The sequence below is a fragment of the Polyodon spathula genome, chromosome 4 (assembly GCF_017654505.1).
Source record: "Polyodon spathula isolate WHYD16114869_AA chromosome 4, ASM1765450v1, whole genome shotgun sequence".
In the NCBI taxonomy this organism is placed as follows: domain Eukaryota; kingdom Metazoa; phylum Chordata; class Actinopteri; order Acipenseriformes; family Polyodontidae; genus Polyodon; species Polyodon spathula.
The window spans coordinates 88,434,620-88,462,276 of record NC_054537.1 but is presented as its reverse complement, the minus strand read 5'-3'; the positions used below and the strand labels follow the sequence as shown (position 1 = coordinate 88,462,276).

General features: G+C 35.3%; 2 protein-coding genes across 2 annotated transcripts in view; one reads left to right on the top strand and one right to left on the bottom strand.

Moving 5' to 3' along the window:
* Window positions 1-2,001: 2,001 nt before the first annotated feature.
* LOC121315055 (transmembrane protein 106B-like) lies at window positions 2,002-10,839 on the bottom strand. The gene is made up of 8 exons (XM_041248945.1): window positions 10,733-10,839; window positions 9,547-9,768; window positions 8,814-8,877; window positions 8,551-8,710; window positions 7,930-8,070; window positions 7,452-7,501; window positions 7,290-7,343; window positions 2,002-5,481 (listed from the first exon to the last, which is right to left on the bottom strand). Exons 2-8 carry the CDS (start codon window positions 9,758-9,760, stop codon window positions 5,343-5,345), a joined length of 822 nt encoding a protein of 273 aa, XP_041104879.1. The 5' UTR covers window positions 9,761-9,768; window positions 10,733-10,839; the 3' UTR covers window positions 2,002-5,342.
* A 10,582-nt stretch (window positions 10,840-21,421) lies between these two features.
* The window catches only part of LOC121315054 (thrombospondin type-1 domain-containing protein 7A-like), a 193,664-nt gene continuing 187,428 nt past the window's right edge, over window positions 21,422-27,657 (top strand). Inside the window, exon 1 of the mRNA XM_041248944.1 lies at window positions 21,422-21,680. The gene's annotated coding sequence lies outside the window, so the exon portion shown is untranslated. The remainder of the gene's footprint in view (window positions 21,681-27,657) is intronic.

Here is a 27,657-nt window from a genome sequence, read left to right as displayed (position 1 = left end):
TAAAACTACTTTTCCTTCAGTCTATATTACCAGTCAACTGTAAATTGTTTTAGGTTTCTTAGATCTTCAATATTCAAGGGATAATGCTTAAGTTTATAAAAATAGGTTTAGATGCAGACAAAACCTTACAATATTGCCATAGCATCTTATCTATGCCTTGCAAAACAGGATGGTTCTGTTTCATGGATTTATTGAAACGCAATGAAAACCAACTTTGTGCAAAAAAAAAAAAAAAAATGCACGTTACGGTCCATCATCAACTGCATGAGTATATACACATAAAGTTAGCATCCCTAAAGGTTGGAATAGCTTTGGGTCGCTATTTTTCAAAGCCCATTTCATTTCAGCAGTAATCACCTTGATTATGTATTCATTTGGGACAGAAGGACAGCAAGCATTTTATTTTGCTTGTTTTTATTTTGCTTGTTTTTATGTAATCTTCACAGTTGCACAACTAGTAAATCTTTTTGCAGCTTTTTCTATTATTATTATTATTATTATTATTATTATTATTATTATTATTATTATTCCTTTGAATAGTACAGCAACAGCAGAACATTGTAATATCATGCACTGACCACTATACAATTTGTATAAGAGTGTAATTATAGACATTCCGTTTGAGAAACCTAAAGTAAAAAATAAACAAACAAAAAACTCTCTAAAAAGTGTTTTTAAAGCAAATAATGACTGGTCATTCAGGATCAGTTCCTTACAGTGCTGTATTTTTATAATAGTGACATTCTTTTTTTGTTTGTTTTTGTAATAAGAGACCCCTATGTTTACTTTTCCACTAATGTGTTTTCCAGTTGCAAATTATCAGGTATTGTCAGCAAAGCAGGTAAACACTCCATAAATGTTTGTCACAATGCATTTGTTTTAAATCCTGCCTGTGGTTAACTTAGCCATGCATTTAAGCTATTTGCCAGCTGCTGCGTGCAGACTTCTAGGGTCCAGACAAATCCTACTGAGACACATTCATTATATATGATACAGGTTTTCTTTGGTTTATTTCAGCGCTCAAGAGGGACAGCCTTTTATACACAATACCTTCTTTCCACAAACACTTCATAAACTGAATTAAAAAAAGGCATTTCTGTCATCTTTACTCTTTATCAATAATGTGACCATACGATAACAACTTGTAATGTCATTCAGAGCTTAGCCAGCACTTGGTGTGTTAAAAAGGGTTAAAAAAAAAAGTTAGTAGATGGGATAATCGTGTCTTTTAGTCTAATTTGATACCTACAATGGCGCAACTGTCATACATTAAAGATATATAGTATGTAACAAGAATATCATAACCAAAAAAAAAGAAAATCAGACATTATTGAGTGGTAGAATGAATGTCTTTATTTTTTTTTAATAGCTATGACATGTACTAACAGCTGTTATTATGATTTAATAATGATGATGATGTCACTTACAACATAATTTATACCAGCACAGAAAAGCCACTAAATCAGTATTTGCAATTGGAGGCTTTTGCTGACCACAGCTACTCTCTTCCCACGATTAGCTCACTGAAAGGTATGCTGATTAGGATAATGAGGGTTCAGACATTTTCTTGTGTCATGTTTGCTGACTTTATTCAACCACATTTTCAGCTTGAACTGCCAACGCCAAATTGGTGCAAGGTAACCCTTATAAAAGTTTACATTACTCCATATCGAATGCGGAGCAGTCACGGCAAGCATTGACACAGATGGTAAATCAAATACACTAAGTGCAGTGAAGCATACTAAAAAAAAAAAAAAAAAAAAAAAAACCCTGCATAATAAACTACAAAATGTAGGTATTGGTGGTTCATTTGATCATTTTTGTGACCCCCTATTTTCCAATGCCTCCCCTTTCCTAAAAGGGGTTGAGGTGGTCAGGAGTTACTTGGCTGCTACTGAAGTACATTAACAGATGTTGGTTGCAGGAAGTATCAGAGAGGATGATGCGGGTGGGGGGGGTGGGGGGGAGTGTGAAGGCATCTTTACAGCATTGGGGCCCTCAGTTTTGCTCAGCAGATTCTTTCAATCTTTTTTACGGACCTTTTGCCATGCTCTTTTAGTGTCACTAGTATCCATCTGCCTGTCTCAGAAAAAACAAAACAAAAAAACAGCTGTAGTGGTGGCTACGTTAGTGTGGAGACATCAACCACAATATACCAAGATACACTCAGCAGCAGTAAACTGCTTTGGGAAACCTCAGTGAGACATTATAATGAAGTGTTCTATTTCTAAAGATACATTTGCATTATAGACAACAATGATTTAATAACCACCTTTGATAATGCAGAACAGTATACTGTATACTGTATATGAAACACAGTACTACCATAATGAAGCTTAGCATTAAAATTATACAAACGTTTCAAAAATAAGTTTGTGTTCAACTCCCTCACTCTACTGCAAGCAAGTTAAAATTATTGACAGATGTATTTACAAGTAATCTTCTTTTTTTTCTTTTTGCCCCAAGCTATTTCCATTCTAACAACCATAATTTAACACGTCAAACGCTTACAATATTGTAATGCTTCTATCTAAAAGCGTAACAGTTCATTATTTAACAATTTTCCCATAATAGCCCAGTGTTTGACCCTTTATTTTAACATGTTGGGTAACATTTAAGAAACAGAATTCATAATAAATTGGTGTTTTTGATTAACTTCTCATTTACTATGATGTAGTCAAAATGGCTGGAATAGAGGTAGAAGTGTTGTAATAGGTGCATGAATCTTAAACTAGATGTGAGAATCAGTACATTTTTACCATCTTTTGAAATGCAACAAGCACCTGGAATTGTTTTAGGTTTATACATACAGTATGTAAATCATTGCATTACAATGTCACACAGAAGAACTGTTTAATTTCACGATTTCCTTACAATCATTTATTAGAACTCACAGAGTTCTATATAATGATTTATGATCTGATTGTGTTTAGTTGTTGCTCGATACACACTGTTGGATTAGGGTTGGCCAAGTCATGTAAATTTTCTGAGGGAGTATATTTAGGATAATAGAAAGAGACAAAAAATATTTCACACAGATTTTTTTTTTTTATTTTACAAAATACACAGGAATTTATAAATAAAAAAAAATATTTTTTTTTTTGCCAGTGTACCATAAACACACAGCCTTGTAGCAGCACGCCACAGCCTTATTGTCATCTGCCACCTAGTGTTAATAGCAAGTACTGTCAGTACCTAAACAGGAGTATCAATACCACAGGGAAGGACACCATATTAGAATGCTAAACTACACTGCAAACTGTTTATTAAATCATGCAGGCCAGATGCACTGTGGTATGCAAGTAACGTTTCAGTGTTGCTAGGACTTTTTTTAAAATAATAATCTGCATCTAGATCTCTTTAATAGAATATTAATGTAAATGCATAAGAAGTATTTAGACGTCATTAGATTGTGTAATGCATCCCATATAAGAGGCTGGTCACCAAGCTGTAGTATATCTGTATTTCTTTTTAATACCTCACGTATCTAACAACACACAGTACAGTACCTATTTCCATACATGGTGAAGTGCTACAGAGAATATATCAAGGAGATATGCATTACAAAAATATGATAAATTCATCATGTTTAGAAAACAATAGTCACCCTCCTCACAATGTAGTTCTGAATTACCTACGTTAACAATTACATGAATGCAGGTTTGTAGCAACCAGGCACTGGTACATCTGTCAGTGCTGTGTTAATATGTACAAATTTAAATTATCTACACATGAACATACAACCTAAAAACTAGTGTGTTAACCACAATTCCACACGTTAAGAAACCTAAACCATAACCATGATTTCGATTTGTGCCTCCTGGCACACTCCAAAATAGATATTGCTGCACAAAGTAATGAAGTCACACCCTCTTACAAAGAAAATTCCAGTATTTTGACATGGATATCTAAATACTGATATTCAAGTTAATTGTAACTCTAACTGGTTACTAAAACATAAACCAAAAGCCATTTAAACTATAAATATGTAGTACAGCAGGAGCATACTGGTTACCCAGAACAATTATCAAGTGCTCAGTACAGAAATCAATTATCCCCACCCTACCCACTTAAATAACCTGTGTCGATTTAACCTGTAAACACTTTTGAGTATTCATTCAAGCTCAACTTTCAGTGCATAATTGTTCCACAGCAAATAAGCAAATAATTCATATTAAAACACATCACAATTAACATTTACATTTGAATAAAAATGTATAAAACCTGTCAATTTGCTCAGTGAACTCAACACAAAAAAGAGGGTTTTAAAGTAATTTAAAACTTCTGAAAAAAAAAAAAAAATAGTATTAAATGATGTATTATGTAACCAATATCAGCAATTCACACATCATGTGTGGCTATCCGTCAGACTACTAGTAATACTGTTTCCCCCAAAGCTTGTATTCAAGACTAGTAGCAGTTTATTTATTTATTTTAAACGCCACTGACAATCCCTTTATTCAGCACAACAGTAAAGAGTTAACCTAGCGTATTCCTTCGAATTTAAGACGCAGCCCAAATTTCCCACCCTTAACAGGAAGGCTGATTGGGATGTCCTGATTGGCTGGGGGGTGTGCCTGGGGAGCCTACACCTGCTTTATGCAGCAGCACCAGGTCGAGGCCACTGCACCACGGCCACAGCTACACAGGCGGGCACTGAGGGAAAGCTTGCCTTGTTTGCATCGAGAAGAAGAGCGTCCGCTCCGAAGGATAACTACTAGGGAACCCTTCAACTGCCAGTCAGTCATGTTGCTGTTTGTGTACTTGGGCAGTCACATCTTTTGTTGCCGATTTTAATACATGCATCACTATGCTGTACTCAAATGTATGACATTTTCAGAAGAAAAAATGGTTAAAAAAAGTGTGTCTTAAATTCAAAGGAATACAGTACTTCTTTGCTAGGCAAGTTACTAAGCGAGAAACAAAAATCCAGACCTTGCAAGTGAGGAAAGCGTTTAGAGTATACCAAATGCTTAGGCTGCGGAAATGTTTGTCAATTATTTTGTATTCTACAAATTCATTCTAAAAAATGTATTTTAAACATGACAAAAGCACATATAGATCTTTAGGTACCATGGAAAGGAAGATTCAAACACATAGGTCTAACGAAAGGAGATTGTTAGATCTTTTAACCTATGCTTGATAGGACTTTACACTGGCATCTCACATGACGATCTAAAACTGTAAAACATTAAAACAATAATAAATTTAGTGAAGATATGCCATGAACACAGTGAGAACAACTATGTGATCTTTAAGAACTAAACAGTTAAACTGTTGTGGGTCCTTGCAAAATGTACTAACACTTCCCCATATGTGAAAAGCCAATGTAGAAGTCAGTTCTATTCTGGTGGCTGTAGGATATTTACAACCTTGGAACGCCCATGCAGGTAAGTAGTGTTCCCTCCACAATCCACATACTGGTACCTTTCCTGAGAAACTTGCTCAGTATGGCCAAAGTATGCTGTTGTCACCGTTACTCTGTTAAGGGATGAAAAAGGTAGAGAGAATATAAGATATAGAACAATGCAATTGAAAACTACCACCCTCCACAATATTCCACAAATGGTTGTGTAAACAGGTACGTATCTCAATGACATACATTCATCCGCCACAATTCAAGCCATCAGCATCATGCAAAAAGTTTAGGTCTTAAAGTTTCATCACAATAGAAGACAGGATTCTCTAGATGTATTGTATGTAAAAAATACAATGACTAGTCCCAGGTTTTAGAACTACCTTCAATAAAGCATATTTAAATGATCTGCCGAGATATTGATAATTGTTTTAATAATTTAAGGGCTGTTTTTTAAAGTCTGTATAAACATTGTCTGAGGTTAACACTGGAACTGCCATACAGCTCAATTTGACCCATTTTGGATTTAAAATGTTAATTACTCTTCCACTGTTAATCGTACGTGCATGTCCCTTTTTTACTTTTCCTAAATATATTAATTAAATATCATGACGGAATTTCATAGCCAGAATTGCAAAAATTACGAAGTTATAAACAGTTCTACCTAGTACCTAGTCAATGTGACCCATGCATTACAATACATGTCTATTTATTTTAACATAACTAGTGCTTCTGATTTTCGGTTTTAACCGATAACTTTTTTTTATTATTATTATTATTTCAAGCCTTTCTTTGTTTGTAGACTGACTACAAGAAAGAGATTGCTATTGTTGTGGCTTTGTACAATTGCACCAAGATGCCAACTCAGTGAAAGCCTAGTTGATCTATTTCTCAATGTACCTGGGAGACAGCAATCCTTCGTTCTGTTACAGAAATGCAACTGGGAATATATCAGAAGGAAATATATAATCTTGAAAGTAGTCATTTTGATTGTAATACAGCAAGCTGCACTCAGATGCATACAGCAAACTGAAATGACAGGTAGGATAACAACTTATGTGCCTATTATGAAACGTATGCTATATATTCTTTTTTTATATCTATTTTGGTTTTACAGGTTTATATGTACCAGTTTACACAATAGCTCCTGGATCCAGGCACAGAGCCAGCAGCCAGCAGCCAAAATGGGTAAATGTACATGTATATTTTATATAACTGTATATTTTTTCAGTCTGTAGTCATGCTGTAAAGGCTTTATTTTCAAAATGAGTGCATAATGTTTAATTTTTCCATTTAAATACGGCGTTTCTGCAATGCGAATGTTAGATATGATGCTCATGAATAAGATTTTTGAGTTGCATCTGATAGTATGTCTTTCATTTTCATAACGAAGCAGTTTAAAAATGTGTCAAAGAGTCCCACATGGTGGTGAATCCGGCAATTCTAGTGTTAAGCGGTGCTTTGAAAAAATACTAAACTGAGTTGAAAAAAAAACTTTCAACAAACTTTATTTAAGGTCACTGTTTGGTGGCTGCCAATTTAATTAACATGTCTAACATGGGCAGTTCTGACCCGGGATGGGGGCAGAGGACTAGTGTGAGTTTGGCATACAGGCAGATGGCCACACTGACGGCATCCACTTAAACCCAAATTATAATAGTTTGTGCCAAAGAATGTCCTGATCAAGTTTCTTCACAACTGGTGAAGCACTTCTCTATACACAAGTTCAACTCCAGTCTGATGTAATATACAGCTCAGCTATAACCCAGTATCTGGGGACAGGCCATCCAGAGCACGTAGTAAAAACATTTTTTCTCCCCTTCATTCATCAATACATTACTATGCTTGTAACTGTATACACCAGAGAAATCAGAGATTACTTTTACAATTTCAACTTCATACATAAAGTTATGAAATAAAAAGGTCCACTTACTGCATCATGACAACAATATTATGTACTTTTATGGATGGCAATGTGCAATAATCACTGAAAAACAAAAATTATATAAGTTATTAAAAAGTGTGTGAGGACTTTAAAGGTAAGAGATTAACAAATGAAAATAAATCAATTTTAGACATTTTAAAAGATACTTACTACATGTAGCTCATCTCATCAGCAATTACTGTAGGAACCATGTAGTCAATCTTTAAAAAAAAAAAAAAAAAAAAAAAAAAAAAATATATATATATATATATATATATATATATATATATATATATATATATATATATATATATATATATATATATATATACACCACATTTTTCTGTACATCAAAGCCTAACACTTCATTTAAAAATAAAAATAATATAAACAAATAAAACAAACTGGGTTTGGCCTAAAATGATCTAAATGATTGGTACAACACAATAATCGTAATCTCTGAAGTTCTAATAAGGGACATCATAGGATACCAAATATACAGAACTATACTTCCATTATTTCTCAGTAAAAGCTTCAAAGTTATTTTGAATGGCTGAAAAGAAAATGCTTCTACAACGGTTGTTAGATGCAACACTCATACCATGCGTAACAGGTTATGATAAGCACAATGACTGGAATCCATCTATACCTGATTCATGTCTAGAGGTCCAATTGAAGTAGCATTGCTCAACCGAGATTTTCCAATTACAGTTTTAGAGAACTGAATTTGCGCACTGATGTTTGCCACTTCCACAGAATAGTAGTTATTGTTTGTTATGTTCAAGGTATTCTTAAAAAAAAAAAAAAGAAACATTGTTAGGGCCATGGAAAAGATTTGTATTTCTTGCTTTAATGTGAAAACTCATAGGACATTCCCACTGGCTAGCAAAAAGGAATTCACTAAATTAAATTCTGATATGGAAATAGTGTGCAACGACCTTATATCAGACTATTTGATGATTGTAATTAAAACTGCTGTGTCAAAATATGCAGTCTCCATATCTTTGCCTAGTTAACAGAATGATTCGACAATAACTACAGGCAAGATAAAAGGCAGATTTTTTTTTTTTTTTTTTTATCTCCTTACTGTAGTCTGACATGTAAATATTCCCACCTCACTAAGCTCGGGAAGGTTTCCCCGCTATCTCCTTAATATTCCCTCCCATTCAAAATGACTGCAGTTTTCCTTAATATTTTAATTAATAATCACATATTGACATCACATATACAATTAACAAAACACAATGCAACATAACTTAATTTCTCTTACTGTAATGTTGAGATAGATAATTCGCTGATCTTCGTTATAACTGACGTAGGCAGACTTGATGCCTACATAGGATACATCAATGGATCGTGGAAACAGGAAGAACACAGCCAGTCCAGAAAGAAGCAGGCAAACCATCACTGCAACTGTCACATACAGCTTTCTACAAAGAATACATCAATAAAAAAGGACGTCTATTTTAACTGGCTAGAACAAAATAAACAGAATGATGGCTTGCTACAAACTGAAAAATCAATTATACTTACGTCCTCCTTGGTCTCAGCCTCTGATCACTGTATGGGATCAATGCAACAAGCTGATTTTCCTGGCCTAAAGTCAAATAATGTGTGCATAAATAGCTTACCACATCCTTTTGTCCTTAATAAAATATAGGCTAACACACAATATTGGACTGCTTTTAAACTAACATTTAATTTTCTTTCTTTTTTCTGCTACATCCGTTATGAGACTAACAACTATAAGTGTTTAGATTCTTGATGATAATAACAGGTCTAGTTCAAAATCAATATAAAAGCTCTTCACAAACGAAAACAACAAGAAAAAAAAAATAGATGACTAGTGATGATTAAGTTCAACGATAGATAAAAAAAAAAAAAAAAAAAAAAAAAAATCCATGTTAAAATCAAGACTGAGTTTTCTTCGGACAATTAGTCTGTACAGTATCTTGCAACGTTTTCAACAGTGAAAACCATTTAGATTAATAATACACAAAAGGCCTGCATGACACTTGTAAATCTCAGTATTCAGCCAGTGATAGGGCTTTTCAACTATCCTTGCAAAGCTACCAAACAAAACAAACTTTAGCTTTTATGAATTAACTAATGTTTATTAACCATTTATTAGTCCCGTCTAAGAGGTTTATTTGCTGTACAATTTCAGGTATAAAGGAAGAGCCATTTTGCCATATGTTGTACTTTATTTTAATAGCTAGCATTTTAAGGGAAAAAAACACAAATTGTAAAAAAAAGTCACACCTACCTCTAGGTATTCTCCCTGTTCCTTGACATGTTTGGCACGTGACACTGTCCCTTCCTGTGAATTCTACATATGGAAATTGAGACACATCACCGTTTCCTCCGTCTTTACCCTGAGCATCTGATTGTACCGATCCATTCCGGTCGGATATATCAGATGGAGTTGTACAGCTGTCATCTTTGTTAAGCAGTGGCAAATAAGATAAAGACTTCCCCATGGTTTAAACTGTCACATGAACAAGATAAACACTGTCAATGCTTTTCTGACCTAGCAGTTATTTACACTCAGTTTAGGGTGCAGCAAATGCAGATATACGGATATATATATATATATATATATATATATATATATATATATATATATATATATATTATATATATATATATATATATATAAATATATATATATATATATATATACACATGAACTTGAACAATTTTATGTTGACATAACGTTATGGAAATGTGTTTTCATATAAGAGATTATACATATTGGATGATGAACACATCTTTCTAAATTGTAGCTGTATTATATAAATAAATACTTTCCTAGCTACTGTAGTACTCTTACATTCACAGATAAAAAAATAAAAAAGGCCATGCCAATTATCCTTTTATTTTATAATCAGTGGATCTATTATTGTTTTACACAACTACGACAGTGACACACAGTCAAGGCTGCATGGTTCCACCCAGCCGTGACATAACAATGCAAACAGTACGTTGAAAAATTGCCATCAAGATCTACCCACATACAGAACAAAAACAAATACATGCATTAATAAATACATGAGTTAATAAATAAACCACGATGAAGGCGTAACACAGAATAGAACAAACGGAAGCATTACTTGGCTTCTAATTATCGATTACACATGACAGGGAAGACAGAGTAACTACACGTCGAGAAAGCTAAATAGTTCTGGTTGTAGTAAAACAAAAATTGGAAGACATGACATGTTTAAATAGAAAAAAAAAAAAAAAAAAGTAATTGTTTTAGGCCCTGGCCAAGGCATAGTGACAGCACACTTATGTGTGCGCAGTAGGCATTACACCAACCTCTGAAGGCAGCGATTATATAGCAATATTATTACTAGGAACTAGGAACAGAAAACAATGCTCTTGTAGGCAAAACAAATACTAATGCATTTAATTTTTTTTTCGTGTTATAATATTGGTGTAATTCTTACCTTACAATTCCGTAACACTGCCAAAAGCCTGTCTTGCTCATGAGAACCACTTGTTTTAGCTTTCTCCTGCTCAAAGAAGCATGCGCACTCACTGAGCGATCACGTCACGTTACTACATTATCCCATAAACCAATGGCCTTAAAACATCTGCGTATTTATTATACCCTTTTCTATAAAGATATTTATTGAAGCTAATACTGTTTTATGAATATATCTACACCTCTGTCATCCCGACTTGACTGAAATTACTACTGTATATAGTAAAATGTTGCATTGGATCAAAAGCAGACCTTCACTTCTCCACGCGAGTCTATGGGTAAATTCAACTATATACCACAATCCTGGTCATAGCCCAAGGTATGGGCAGAATGTGTCTTCTCTGATACAATCATATGCCATTAGTTTGGTTGACAGTTTTGTTTTGTTTTGTTTTAAGTTTTTGCAACTGGCTTAACAAGGTTTTTTTTTTAATTTTTTTATTTTATTTTTTTATATCTTTTAATCAAAAGCAAGATAATTACTTCAAGATAAAACAAATTACAAAATCATAAACAATAAATCACTCTGTAACGGAAGAGTTCTTAGTTGTTTACAAGTACACTTCTTAATGTTGCAATTACAGGCCTACATTTAATTTATTGCCAATACCTTAGTTTTGAATGTTAAAAATACAGAATAAAATAAACATTGTTTTACAATAAGAAACGCTGGGATTTCTTCTCAATCTAAACAGTTAAAGCACTCCTTGGCCGTAGGCTCAGACTTACGACTGACATCTGTATATATTATTTATTTATTTATTTATTTATTGAACATGGAACTTCGGGTATAAAAGCTTACCACTGTATTTTTGCATTTAGCATAGTTTACCCTCGTCTGGCATGTTTATTAATGTTCTTTACCATACCTTACCTTGAAGGGGGGGGGACTTTTTTTTTTTTTTAATATATAAAATGTTTTAAAACAAGCAGCCCTGCACAAGACCTTTGCATTCCCACCACCACATTAAAATAAAAAGAACAATCTCCTGTACTGCGCACTTACTCGATGTGCTTCTGTTGTGTAATGATATTGTATGCACTAGTGCGGGTGCTGTCAAAACACTTCCTTTCACGCAATGATTTGAAATTTTTCATATTTTCCTATACCAAAAAGCTGAAAAAAAGCATAGCAATTGTATTTTTTTTAGACAATCAGTGTTTAAAAAAATGAAAAGAACCCCAAAGTTGCACAATATACCACAGCATGAATTATTCTATTATTAAAATAGAGTTTGCTCTAAACAACGTGGTGCAGCAGAAAAATTGTATTTTGTAAAAAAAAAAAAAAAAAAAAAAAAAAAACTTTCTTCAAAAAAAAAAAAAAAAAAAAAATTTCTTCAGTACTTTGTTGTTGTTGTTGTTGTTGTTGTTGTTGTGTTGTTGTTGTTGTTGTTTTTTTTTTAGCGTTGAACTACATTATAATGTATTTCAATGCTAAACAACGTATGTTATTTGATGTTAAGTAAGCTTCCAGTTACTATTACACATGTGGAGTTTGTACAAAAAAAATATTTATTCACTTACCTAAGAAAAAAAGTTTGAATGCTGTAAATAACCTGAACTTTACTAATTTGAGTAAAAGTAAGCTATCCTGATGCAGATTTTAATTGAGATATTGAAACGTATACACGTTGTTGACAGTTTCCTTCAAATCCATATCAAAATACTGTATCAGTTGAAAAGATCTTCCCCGGACACCGTTAAGATTGCAAGTGCCATTGCTTGGCTTAGAAGCATGTTTGCTGTAATTAAATGAACAAGTCTGTGTAAACTCAAGCACACACCTCTGTTATTGCAATGACCTATCTGTCAACGTGATTTCGCAGGAAAATAGAAAAAGAACCATTGTCGACTGTGTGACTGCAACAGGGAAACACATACCAATCCTTCTCTGGGGCCCATGACGACTCTCTGTGGCCCTGGTCACAACTATGGTAAACTTTCATAAGGGTTTACATGAACATTAACAGGTTATACGTACGAAATTCTTGCCACAATTCCTCAGAATCACCCGGGCCACTGTCAAATCTGAAGCCAGCCTCCCACTCGACAATCCTGGAACTCATTTGTTAGCTCATTAACAACTTCCAAGTATCAAATTCAGTCTTTAAACACAACCTGATATCTCCCTGCGACCACTTCAATTTCGCAATTTGTATTACTCTCAAGGCAGAACATTCACATCGCGCCTTCTTGCTCTTGCCTCAACTGCAAAAACCTGGATTCTCACGTAAAAATATCTTTCAGGAGCAAGAAACCCTCCACCAGAGCTTCCAACACTTAGCGTTCCTCCAATACTGGGATCGTGGCAGCCATTTCCACAGTCAAGGCTAGCACTAATCCCCATCTAATATGTCCGCTTATCCTTTTAAATACTACAAGCATTAATACATGGTAAGAGACGTGGTACGAGACTGGAAATCTGTCTTGATTATGAGTTAAGAAGTTCCACTATTAGGAGAGTGACTGGAGCTGTGAAATGCAAATCTGAATGTGAGTTCACCTTTTCCATTCCAAGCAGACATGATAGTAGCAAACTGCTGATCGATCCTGTATTAACTAACACTTAGGATAGTCGTTCTAGCTCGCCCTCTTCTAAAGCATTTACAATAATGCAGCCATCCCGGCAGTACGTCTGATTCTCCGAAGAATTACCAAGATCCCCCCTGCATCTCCTTCCAGACTTCCTATAATTGCTTCAAAAGCATCATTACCAAACACTGATTCTCTTCTCACCTCACCGCTCTTGTCATCAGAGCAGGTCTTTCTGTCGAATTCCACACCACACACTTGGCGCAGCCTTTTCAGTAGCCAGAGCCGCATCAGCCATCACCTGATCAAGACCATGGGGCATTGGTCCTCCTTCAGTAGTCAACTCCTACAGCCAATCACTGCCTTCCGATATCACTGCAGCACATCAGTCTATAGCTAGCATGCACGGAGTGGGGGCAACCTCTCTGCCAGAGTTTTTTCTCCTAACAGAGGGGGCTTTTTCCTCTCTGCCGAGCAGATGGCCATCATATAGCTAGTTCCCTTAACCATTTAATTTTGTTTGTCAATGTTTGTCTCTTCTTGCTGTTATGATGTTGTTGTTATACATTGGCACACAGTCTTTGTTTGTCTTCACAGGTGTGGGTTCAGCAGGGAGCCAGTGGTCCATCTTTTTGGGGGGCAGTGATTCTTACCTCCTCGACCTAGAGTTCCAGTAACTCAACAGGTTCTTCGTGTAATCAGAATGGACCACTGGCTACACTATTATTTCACAGCTCATGTGCTTTATCCTGCCTCAAGAAAGAAGGCTCTGTCTTACTTCCTCCTTTATCCTCCTGGGTCATGGCCCTCATACTCTTAGTGCTTGAGTCCCGCAACTAAAAATTATTTGTGTTCTTTTGTTCCTTATGTCAAGGCTTCATATGAGCCGTTCCGTCCTCAGAGGGTCGAACCCGCTAACAGACCCTGTCGCGAGGCTGATCCTATAACGACTCTCCGAGAAGTCAGAGGACTGTTTTCAGGGGCCCAGAGGCCGATAGGGCCGGCCTTGACTCCATAGGGAAGGCCCTCTCGATTGGAGTCTGGCCCATCCTTCTCTCTCTCTCTCCCCTGCTCTAAAGGCCGAGCCTTGAATACTAAGTTGCAAAACAATCTAAAGTATCATAAAGTATCCATCCAGGGAGTTATCTGTCATATGGAACTGTAAAAAAAAACACCATCCCAACAGTTTTTCAGTGGAGAGGATACTGATCCTAAAAGCTGGCCATTAATACACAATGGAGATATACAGCAGATGGGCTGAACTCATTCTAGTGCATACTGATCATCTGAAATGCACACTGCCCTTTTGAAGAGGGCAGATCTTTCACTCATTGATGTGATCCCAGTAACTTTCATTTTAAAATCGAGAAATTGAAATTGGACCAAGGCTACCAACTGACAAATGAAACAAGGCAAGAACACTGTTCCCAAGCAGGGTAATATGATATAAATCAATAACATTGAAAGTATATCATCTCATTTTGTTAGATCCCTAACAGGGTGGCTTCTGTTTCAAACAGAAATAGCTGAAATAATGTTTTACATCCCTGTATGTAAATGCTCCTTTAATTTCCCCAGTACTTGTCACCATATTGTATTCTAATTCAAGCAGCATTTAAAATTACTGCAACATTTTCATTATTCAGAAAGAAAAATCACGAAGACACGAAATGATTACTGGGTGGAAGTGTGAAGTCAAGTAAGTGTTCATTATTTGGTTGCATTACCAGACTATACCTATGCAACTGCTGTTGCAACTGTTATAATTTGCATGCTCTTATGCAGCATAATTGGAATAGTAAAAAAAGAAAGCCATATTCTCAGGAGGATAGCTCTGGTATTGTTAAATCAGTTTTATGTTTAAACTCTGTTTCACAAAGTACCTGCTGTTTAATTGTTGCTCATTATGCAAATGCATGTGTTGTAGATGGATTTACTTTCTTCTAAACCACCACAAGATGACAGTATAAGATTGTTGAATTTTGATTCAATAAATAACAGTCTAACCATCTGAGTGTTGTATATTGTATATTTCGGTTGTTCGCATTTTTTAATTTGATTGACTTCTGTAACCCTTTTAATGTGATAATTCCAAATGAAAGAGTAAACTATAACACACATTAAAAATGGAATGGAGGGTAATGGTAATGTTTTAATGTTAAATTCACAAAATGTATTTTTTGAATTGTAGAATAATTGTATAGTGCTTACCAATTCTTAAAAAAAAAAAAAAAAAAAAAAAACTTACATAACTTATTAACATTATTCCTGTTCCCTCCTCTATTGTGCTGGGAATCCTTTGGTTCTTTGTAGGTAATCTCTTGGGTACGATATTCATTTGTTTGTATTTCAACACTATAGATAAGCTGCTGAATTAAGCTACTTTTGATGTAAATGGTCGTGAAGCTAGACCACTAAACTGCTTTTTAACAAAAAACACTAAGTGATTAGGCACCAGAAATCAGCAGCAATATCTCTTGTTTCATGTTTCTTAAACAGATGAAACTCAGCCAGATCTTTGCTCTCATAATTGGTTTTCTCAGAACTAAATTAAATGTGCTGGTTCTGTTAAGAGAGTTAAAGTGTAGTCTGTTATCCATTTGTGGCCAAATCTAATAAAATCAAAACACCACCTTAAGCGGGTTTTGTCTCGTATCAATATTTCAGCTGCATGCTTTCCATTTCTTCCACTCTGCATGTAGGGTCTGGTGTAATTATTCATATTTATACTCTTGTGTGTAATTTCTTTTTTGTTGTTTTTTTTCTTAACTGAAAAACTGAATTTTGAAATAAAAATAGTTTTCATACATTAAGACCCAGCCACATTCTGCTCATGAATTTGGTAGGGATAGGATTTCAACTTGCCAAACTTAAATTATATATATATATATAGGAGCACTTTTAACGGAAAAATAAACTTGCCTTACCTTTAAATATGTAATCCGACAAAGAATTTGAATAATGTGTTGTCTTTCGTTGACTATCTTTGGGTGTGTTTTTTAATGCTCTACATTTTCTTTTTCATGACTGTTTTTTATTATGGTAAATTACTGTGCTTATTTAGGAACTCTGCGATTTGACTGGGGAAAGATAATTTAGTTTTATTGGAGTTCACAAAAAAAATAATAAAAAAAAATGGTAACCTTTTCACTTCCTTTTAGGTTAATTATTGAGCTTATTGCTTCATTTTAATTGTTTTCTTTATTAAGCTTAACACAGCAGCAAGTTAAAGGTTACAATCACTGGAGCACAAGCCTGGATCCCTGCACTGTCTCCCAAGCAGGCTGTACAGAAAGCTTCAGACATTTCTTTACACTGCCACTATTGATCCTCTTCACAGACTCTTCCATTCAGTTCTGATAATCACCACTTGGCTCTGCTGTCTCACCACCTTAATGACCAATGTCATGGTCCAGCCACCAATGGTATTTGGTCCAAAACCCTCCCCACACATGTGCTGACACGAGAGTGAAACCAAAAACAATACACCAAACAAAGTAGACCTTATTCAAGTCCAACAAACCCATCCAGCCAGCTGGGCATTCCTCCACGTCCCAGGCTGAGCTAGTGCCCAAAAGTGACTGGGCACCCCTAAAATCTATCACCCTGTTCCAAAGGGCCTTCCCACACCAGAACAGCTACTGAAGGGTTAAAATAAATATTAGTTAAACAAGTAGTATGAAAATGCTTGAGTATGTCTGTGCAGGCTATGTTGAAATATGGATAGGTAAGTCAACACTTTACAAGGACGTCACACTTTGGCTGTGTGCCGAGAACATCTTGTGATACTTTGTTTCCTTTTAAGATGAATATACATTCTATTGCACAAAAACACTATTTTGTCTTGTTTGTGCATTATTATAAAAAGCTATGCCTTGTAACTACGTGTCAGAGAAGCGTTAGTAGACTGCCTGTGACGTATTGTCTCTAATACCATCTATTTTTTCCAGAATAATTAATAATTATCTGATAAATATCCTATTATGGATGTCCTCTATAATTTGCCTTTGTTGTTTCTGATTAGAATATTATTTACAGGCTCCGTAACAAGTACTTTTTCAGATATGGGGATTTGTTCTAAAAAATCATTAAGTGAGTTTATTTTTAGAAATGTCCACTAGGGGTCTGAAACGATAAATTCTGCCTCCCCTGCCATTGTGAAAAAGCCATGGGATCTATTTAAAGAAAATCAGAGTTTGAAGACACCAGAAATTACAGCTAGTGGTCTTTTTTTTTTTTTTTTAAACACATAATTTCAGAAAATTTGCTTTTAGGTGTCTTTTCAGAAATAGACCCACTGGTTGAACAAGGACTGGTTTAAAAAGATTTAATTCAATCTCAAATGTTATGTTGCTTATGTTATGATTTTAGAGGGATTAGCTCATGTAACCATGTTCAACATATTTAATTATACTTCTACTGACAATCATAATCCCTATATTATATCCTATCCTAAAGCAATATTTGGACAAGGGCTGAATTCAGTTAAGGTCTTTTTTTAATGAATAGAATGTGAAGAATAATGTCCACCAACCATTCTATATTCATGAAGTGTTATTACACAAGGTTTGGCTGGGGAATATAGATTAAATCACATCTCAGTCGTTTGTCTACATTATTCTCATGGCAATTACACTGTGAAAGAATATATGATAATTGCTCTTCAGTGTCTTTTTCTCACATTTCATTTCACAGAAGGCTGTATCACTTCTATCGTGTTTGCCCTGTTTACCAGATGCAGAGGAATGCAAATGTAATCTGCTATGCCTGGGGATGTAGTACATACTAAATATCTACATTAATGTTAGGAATTAACCCATGCATTTCCGCTCCTATTTTTTTTTTCATATTTGAAACATGTAAACTATAAATCCAGATGTAACTGTGCTACTTGGCTTCAGGTAAAATGTACTTGTAAGAAACAAGTCGTGTGGAGTTTATTGTTTCTCACACTAAAGACAACTTTGTTTTTAATGTCACAATGTGAGTACATTTTAATTTGATTTAATTTGAATGGGTAAAGAGGGGTCTACTCATAGGGGTCAACAACAAAGTAAATTCAATTGCAAATACAATTTGGCAACACAAGACAAACTGTAAAATTGTGCAGTTCATTTAACACATAAAGAGTGACATTAGATTTTTTTTTTAAATGCTAGCAAATAAAACGGGGTACTATAGAGACTTAAGTGCACTGTTAGTTTAATTTCCATAACATTGGTATACAGAGTGGCTCTTTTAAGTTCAAAGTGAGACGGTTGGGTTTACAGTGCAAAAAGGTGTCAGAGACACAATTTAATCAGATAAAACTAAAGGTACATCAAATAGACAAACATTCACCTTCATTATACGTAATGTATACAGTTGTGGCCAAAAGTTTCACATCACCCTGTAGAATTAATTCATTTTGCTTCAAAAAGTTGAGTGGAAACTGCTGGATAATGTTATGTTAACCTATTGAATTACATACCACTTTGTAGTTTTCCATATAAACAAAAAAATGACAAAAATTGAACATGAAATACTGTATTACTATTACGGCTTTTTAAATTATGTCCCAAAACTAAAATTCTAGGTGATGCAAAACTTTTGTACATAGCAGAGGCTTTGCCTCATAATCAATGACTGAATATAGAATTTCTGGATCAAATATTATTGATCAATTTTGAGTGGAAAGGGTGTGTGTGTGTTCCTTCAATGTTCTTCATCAGCAACAGTATAACCAGTTAAGGTCACCAAGGGGTGCTTATTTTAGGTTTTCTTGACCCCTTATCGCTCTGATAATTATTTGCCTTAATGAAAACTCTGTTGCTTGATGCCGTACTCTCTGCCAAGCAAAAAATAATAATTTGCAGCACTTTTCAGTAATCTATGAAAAGAAATACAAAAATGTAACCAAATAAGTATAAACCAAGGAAGAGTTACTGCTTGCATGGATTTGCAAATGAGTTATCTCAGCAAACAGCAGGAGATAGCAGTGCTGTTCATGACTACCTAAATCGCATTACCGTGTTTTATTTTAATTTTGACCACTATGTAACCAAGAGGTACATGTATTTCAAGATTTCCCTTCACATATTGAACTTGTTACTGCACCTTCCACGATAATCACATTTATTGTAAAGGCTCAGACAACATGAGCAAACAACTCAATATATGGTGACATATATTCTCACAAATGTGAAAGTTGTTGTCTGTCTCTTTATAAAGATAGTAAGACCAGACCCATTTGAAAATGCTCTGAAGTTCCCAGTAAAAATACCTATTTTACCCCATTGATTGCACAATACTTATCAGGAGGAAATGGCTATGTGAACATAAGAACATAAGAAAGTTTACAAACGAGAGGAGGCCATTCGGCCCATCTTGCTCGTTTGGTTGTTAGTAGCTTATTGATCCCAGAATCTCATCAAGCAGCTTCTTGAAGGATCCCAAGGTGTCAGCTTCAACAACATTACTGGGGAGTTGATTCCAGACCCTCACAATTCTCTATGTAAAAAAGTGCCTCCTATTTTCTGTTCTGAATGGCCCTTTGTCTAGTCTCCATTTGTGACCCGTGGTCCTTGTTTCTTTTTTCAGGTCGAAAAAGTCCCTTGGGTCGACACTGTCAATACCTTTTAGAATTTTGAATGCTTGAATTAGGTCGCCACGTAGTCTTCTTTGTTCAAGACTGAACAGATTCAATTCTTTTAGCCTGTCTGCATATGACATGCCTTTTAAGCCCAGAATAATTCTGGTCGCTCTTCTTTGCACTCTTTCTAGAGCAGCAATAACTTTTTTATAGCGAGGTGACCAGAACTGCACACAATATTCAAGATGAGGTCTTACTAGTGCATTGTACAGTTTTAACATTACTTCCCTTGATTTAAATTCAACACTTTTCACAATGTATCCGAGCATCTTGTTAGCTTTTTTTATAGCTTCCCCACATTGTCTAGATGAAGACATTTCTGAGTCAACAAAAACTCCTAGGTCTTTTTCATAGACTCCTTCTCCAATTTCAGTATCTTCCATATGATATTTATAATGTACATTTTTATTTCCTGCGTGCAGTACCTTACACTTTTCTCTATTAAATGTCATTTGCCATGTGTCTGCCCAATTCTGAATCTTGTCTAGATCATTTTGAATGACGTTTGCTGCTGCAACAGTGTTTGCCACTCCTCCTACTTTTGTATCGTCTGCAAATTTAACAAGTTTGCTTACTATACCAGAATCTAAATCATTAATGTAGATTAGGAATAGCAGAGGACCTAATACTGATCCCTGTGATATTCCATTGGTTACCACACTCCATTCTGAGGTTTCTCCTCTAATCAGTACTTTCTGTTTTCTACATGTTAACCACTTCCTAATCCATGTACATGTGATTCCTTGAATCCCAACTGCGTTCAGTTTGAGAATTAATCTTTTGTGCTGGACTTTGTCAAAAGCTTTCTGGAAATCTAAATAAACCATGTCATATGCTTTGCAATTATCCATTATCGATGTTGCATCCTCAATCAAGCAAGTTAGTTAGACACCATCTCCCTTTCCTAAAACCATGTTGACTGTCTTCTACAGTGCATCTTGGTAATCACTGGCATTTGCTTATTTACAGTATATAAATATAAGGTATGATACAGGTGTTGTTTGTTTTAACAAAGTCGCACAAATGATTAGTGACTGATACTGTATATCCTTAAAGCTTCTATGCCATACATCGTTGAAAGTCCCTTAAGGAAATTATGTTTTACCTATTTGTATTTGAAGTTATCCCAGATTAATGTCATAGAGATTTAAACCCATATTTAATCTGCTTGGATGTTGCTTATCATATGAATGACAAGTAGTGTTTGTTCGTTTGTTTGTTTTTTTAATGTATACAATTTCATTATTATTATTGAGAAAATTCGTTTAAAAGATATGAGTATTCAATTGCTTTCTATAGAGCAATTCGAGAAAAATATAGACGACTTTTCATTTCAGGAAATCGAGACTTTCACCTGACACCACTTAGTTGCAGCGCGTGCGTTGTTTTTAACTGCAAAAGTACCAATGCGTTGCTGCCAAGGTTGCCAATTCCGCTTTAAAAAAGAGAATTTGAGCTTGCCCGTGCAGGCAGTCGCTTTATCCTTCGTCGCTCTACAGCGCATATGTTGGGCTTTTCTTGTTCGTGGTCGCATATGCCAAAAGTAAAACGCATAACAAATGTTTGTGGTCAGTAAATGTATACAAGCTATAGGTTCCCGGTCTCAGTGCGCAGCCACGTCTGCACACTTATCAGACTCAGAATAGCAGAACGGAAAGTTGTTTCAGTTACATCGAAGTAATAGGATAGCAGGTCCCTCATAAACATTCCCTGGTCTGTGTTCCTGAATCACCTGCTGCAAACGGTGAGTACCAGATCCTCTGCATGAAACGACTGAAATATTACAACCTGAAATATTGTTGACGTACATTATGTATCCAGTTGATACGATAAGGGCAGCAAAGGGCATGTTTTAAAGATACATTGCCACGTTTACATATAAATAAATAATAATTTGATACAGTCTGTGATTGCAAGATATATATATATATATATATATATATATATATATATATATATATATATATACACACACACACATACATACATACATACATACATACACTGCATGTTCATTTCAATTTTTTTGTTCATGAGATTCGAAACACAAAATGGATCATATTTCTTAGACCCTGTTCTGTTCACAGTCACATTTTACATTGTAACCAAGGTTAGTGTATGATCTCAAATTGTTACTGTGAATGTTTTGTTCTTGAAAACACAAAGATATAGCAAGCTGTGAAAATGTGATTTGGTAAACCCTACCACTATGAAAGGTACCTTTGTATGACTTCTCTCCAGACACTTGGCTCTTCTTTTCTCTAACAATGCACATGACGTGTTCTAATTCTGTATCTTTTCCAAGTAATGGGCCTAATTTATGAAAGGGCGCTACATTTTGTAATGTGCAGTTATTGCAATTACTGTGCATGTTAACGATTTCCGTATTTACTATTGCAATTGTATCCGTTATCGCGCGTAATAGTGCCAGTGGTCATATTATGGTGCTATGACGGCCGGCTTACCAAACAGACCCGCTTGGGTTCTTTTCCCTTCTAAAAATCAGATACACACACAGGTTTGAAAGAAAAATAGCGCGGATGCGCAACTTTCATAACAAAAATAAGCAAAACAACAAAGTCAAAACAAACACCTAACTCCTTTGGAGTACTGACTAAACATTTACTGCAAGTTCCTGACTATCACGCAGGACGGATACGCCGTTTACCTGGCAAAAAAAAAAAAAAAACACACAAATAAACACCAGTTTCACACAATACCTTTCACAAAACGACTGGTGTGTCTCTCTCTCTCTCTCTCTCTCTCTCACACACTCACACACACACCACACCAGGTGCAGGGGATATCTAAACAATAAGACAATTAAACAATAAAAACCCTTAGCCCATTCACCCAAGCATGCATTTTCACATGGTTTTTAAAGCAAGGAGGATTTTAACCCCCTCCCTGCTATCACAGATGCACACTCATTTTATTGTGCCATACTATGGTAATCAGAATGAATATGTGATTTGCATGGTAATGAATGATAATATAATAATGAGATGAGCTGTATTGACATTGTGTTTACAAAAGGATGTTAATTTTTGTGCGAATGGGAAGAAAGCTTTAATCATAGGCACACTATTTTTCTGGCCTGAAAAATAGTGATGCGCAGTTTGATTATTTGATTGACTCGATTAGTTTGTTTCATTCAGTTGAGTGAATTAGTTCAACAGATTTGTTCATTTGATTCACAGATTCACTAACGCAAAATAAATACATCTTGCTGTATTACTTGGTTATGAAAATTTTTTTGAACAGAAAAATCTGGCAGAAGGGCCATTTAAGTTGCTCACTTGGTGGACCGCACTGTAAAAAATAAATAAATAAATAAATAAATAAATAGAATATATTACTCAAAACACATTACCCCCACTGCACCATTCCTTGTCATCAATAAGTATGCAGAGAAGGGTTCAATCAATTAATCGACATATTACTTACTGTATTTTATAATACAAAAATAGGCAGATATAAGTAGAAGCAGTGATAAATGAAATATAATGGGAAATAGAAGAGTTTTATTTTAATGGAAATCTCAAACAATAAAAAATAAATTTAAAAAAATGTCAGAGTGTATAATACTTTATCCAAAATATATTTATTCCAAAGTATAACATTTTTAACTGAAAAAAAGATATGGCAAGCTGTGAAAATGTGATTTGGTAAACCCTACCACTATGAAAGGTACCTTTTGTATGACTTCTCTCCAGACACTTGGATCTTTTCCACATAATGCCTGTTGATGCAGAATCCAGTGTAAGAAAATTGGTACTTCTGCATTTCTTTCTTAATTTTTTCCAGCTAGTCAGTCCACTCTTTTGCCCAGTCATATGGTGCACCCTCTTTTGTAATCCCAGTTACTTTCTCTTCCAAGGTAATTCTGCACTTTCCATGGCTTCTTGTAGTTTTAAGAAAGTCCTTTCCTGTGGTTGTGTTATTCATGGCATCCACAGCACTTTAAAGAAAAAAACCTTTCGTTGACACCCGAGCTTCTTTCATTTCCAGTAAACTCAAAATGTGTTGCTTTGTGCAGCGTGTCATAGTGACGTTGTATGTTATAATCTTTCATAACTGCAACTGTTGCACTGCAAATCAGACATATTGCCTTGCAGTCAAGATAATTAATTGAACAAATAATCAATTGGCTAATGATTTTGGAATCTTCTGTGTTCGCCGCCACCTTACGCAAACGTAATATCTCCAACTACTTTTTGCTACTGTTTTTAAATTTAACACAAAGTAAAATAAATAGTTTAAACAAGTCTTCACTTTGTTGAAATTGACTTCTGTCATAATGGCAGCCATATTGAGGTCATGTGACTTGTTAAGGTTCTGCTGTATAGCGAAGGTACACTTTTAGTTGTCTTAAAATTTTATACAAAGCTGTATTCTATTTTCTCTTTTTAAAAGTGAAAATTACATGTTTCACAGTCACATTGTTTAACAATCATGGTGTTTCCTTGGAAGTTTTTGTTTTTAACTCGAGACATTTACACAAGAAAAATATCTCATATAAAATGTTTTTTTTTGGTTTCCGTTCGCTCAGTTTATTTTACTCGAGTAATCCGGGCTTTTCACCCAACGTCATGCAAATTAATGGGAAAAGTGGGGGTTGATATGTAAATTAGTTATGCGTAAAGTGCTTGTGATGGTTTTGAGGATTACTAGTGAAATTTTGTGAAAATGTGGTTTCCATTTGCACAGAGAACTGGTATACGAGTGAATCTAAGCTGCTGTAATAAAGCAAAATACCTTGTGCCTGGTTTGTTAATAATGTGTTTTACTGCTCTTGCCCAAATTGTTTTTCAGATGTCATTAGTGGGGTGTTATGTAGTTAGTAGTGGTTATTGTTTCAACTAACTAATGTATAAACTGAACCTGACCAACAGGTATTGCAGATCACCATAACTGAAAACCGGCGAATATATTCCTTTCATTCGTGCAGTACAGCAGGGGATCAGGTGATGCTGCATGTACTAACCTGGCATGGATTTAGAAACCCTACTGTCTGTGCGGTCACGCTTGGACAAATACAGGTAGTGGGCACTTTTAAGGGAGGTGGCAGATACTGATAAAACTGACTAAAGTGCAGGATTAGTTTGTTGCCAAAATTGCCACTGCTTGCTATATCCTGCACAAACTCTTGTCAACAGCAAAATTAGGTGTTCAGGAATCAGTGGCTGCCTATGAGATTGGTAGGGGGGGGGGGGGGGGGAACCAGTGTTGCCAAGTCTCACAAGCCCAAAACAAGCTATGCCATATTATATGGGTGTTTTTTCATGTTCCAACCAGCGACTCTCAAAAACAAGCCCTATTTTGCTTATTATATGCAGACTTGGCAATTGTGAAGATGTTGGATGTTGTTGCGCTGTTTTGGGTGATCAAGCTGGCTCATCACCATTTCACATGTAAATTGACCCACATGGAAGCCCCATGATTGATACATGCCTTTTTGCTATCCATTTTCCGTCATGTTTACCATCTGATCTACTATGCCATTCCCCCATCTTTACCCTCCAGAATTGTACCCTCCTCACAATGGATGTTATCATTCTACTGAACCCTGGGCCAAGCCTAGAATTTTTACACCTGCAATGAAGTGATGGTTTGAACTTGCCCCCACCCGCAATCACATTATTTTCTCAGGAACACAGAGTCTTTTAGAAAGCAGGAAAACAGCACTCGACACTGTTCACAGGTATACATATTGATTTTGGCACTGGATACTGCACACAATTTATAACAGACTAACAGAGACTAGCAGGTTGTAAATACAATGATTGACATTTACATAGACAAGATCACATTTGACCTAATAATCCTCTCTCCTAAGGAAGGACATGGCATTTTATAATCCCCAGCCCTGCCTACTCCTAACAGGATTAATTATCCAATAAACATTTGCACCTGGAATGATTTTATACAAAAATAATCTATTACCCAGCATTCATTCCATTTACAAAAAAAACATTCATAGTTTTTACATTACACACGTTTCTTCTCATTTATACATATTTGTTTAACCTGCATGAGTACCGTCCTTGTTTACCAAACACGATCGTTAAACTATTATAGTGCTTACTGATTATTATTATCATGGTCATTATTATTCTGTAGTCCTTAACTATTACCAGTAAAGACTGAACATTAGCATTACAGTTTGGGACAGTTCAGGCTTTTCAACTCACAATCCAATGCATTCTGGTACGTTTTACCTGTCTCAGGTACCATTCTTTCCTGACATTATTTTATGACATTAATTAATGTGGCTGCCAAACCACAGTACCAATCACCTATTAACAACAGTTAATCATGGACTATCCCTCCACATGTATAGCAATTTTCAGAACTCTGCAGTAAGTAGTTTTCAATACATACATCCAATATGGCTGCCGAACTATGTGACTTATGCAAATTTACAGACTATTGTGCTGAGTGTACTGAATTTCGTGAGTTTTTGAGCAACTTTTGGAATAATAATAATAATAATAATAATAATAATAATAATAATAATAATAATAATAATAATAATAATAATAATAGGCTTCCCCAGCCTTTGGGTTGGAAGCCTAATAATCACAAGAACAGGCAGTTCAATCTTACAGTGAGGGTCAAACTTCATTGGTCCCTGACCAGTAAGGGTTGCTAAGGTACAATAAGAAAAATGATCCAAAGCCAGCCTTCCTCCCTAACCCTGCAGGAGCATTAGGCAATGCAGTGCTCCTTGTGTGTCAACTGTCAAAATCATTAAGCAGGGGATGTATTTTATGATGGAATCACCCTCTAGGCACTTTGAGACAAACAGTAAAACTTCTTCTACTTGCAGCATTGTGAGATTTGTCACGTCTGCTGCGTTTCACAGATTTTCACGTACTCTTTTTATTCAGTCTTATTTATTTTCTGTTTGCTCTGCACACTCTTAACTCAGGGGAGACGTTAGGAGGACAGAGATGTTATAAACTCCTAGTGGTTTATGTTCGAGCACTGGACGAGCTGTAAGTATGTTCATATAACCTTTATTTAATCGAAAAGAAAGACACTCAAGACTCAGTCATTTTAAGTTTTACAAATCAGAGCAATACTCCTTCAGTTTATTAAAATGCTTTTAATATTTGGAAAAAGGTAGGTTGATCAGACCTCCAAATTCCAACACAAGCAGTCTACAAGCACCCACTCCTATATTTCAGTTTCAAACAATATAACACTCTCTTAAAACCAGAACATAATTTCAAAACCTTATAGCAATACAACCAATACATGTAAGATACAATAATGTTAGTAATATGCTTACCTCCTATTATAAGGAAAAGTAGCGTGAACAAAGGAATCAGTCTGGTGGAGATCTGCAAGTGATGGACCACTTCACCCTGTCAAGCAAAGGTCTTGATTGTGGTACCCTTTTGCGAAAAGTGTGAGTTTTTTTCGTCTCCATAGGAATACATGGAGAATCTTTATCAAGTCTAACTCTTATCTCTTTGGCACACAAAAGCCTAAAAATTTAGAGCCTTGTGCCAACAATTAATTAAAATATAACACCTGGTCCACACACCCGATCATGATCTCACCAGCTCATCTCTCGACCCCTCCTCTATCTAAAAAGTTAGGTGAAACAAAGAAAATATTATGTTGAATATATAAGTGTTGTTTAAAGTATATACAACACTAATGTTATTGTTGAATATATAAGTGTTGTTTGAAATATATACAACACTCTA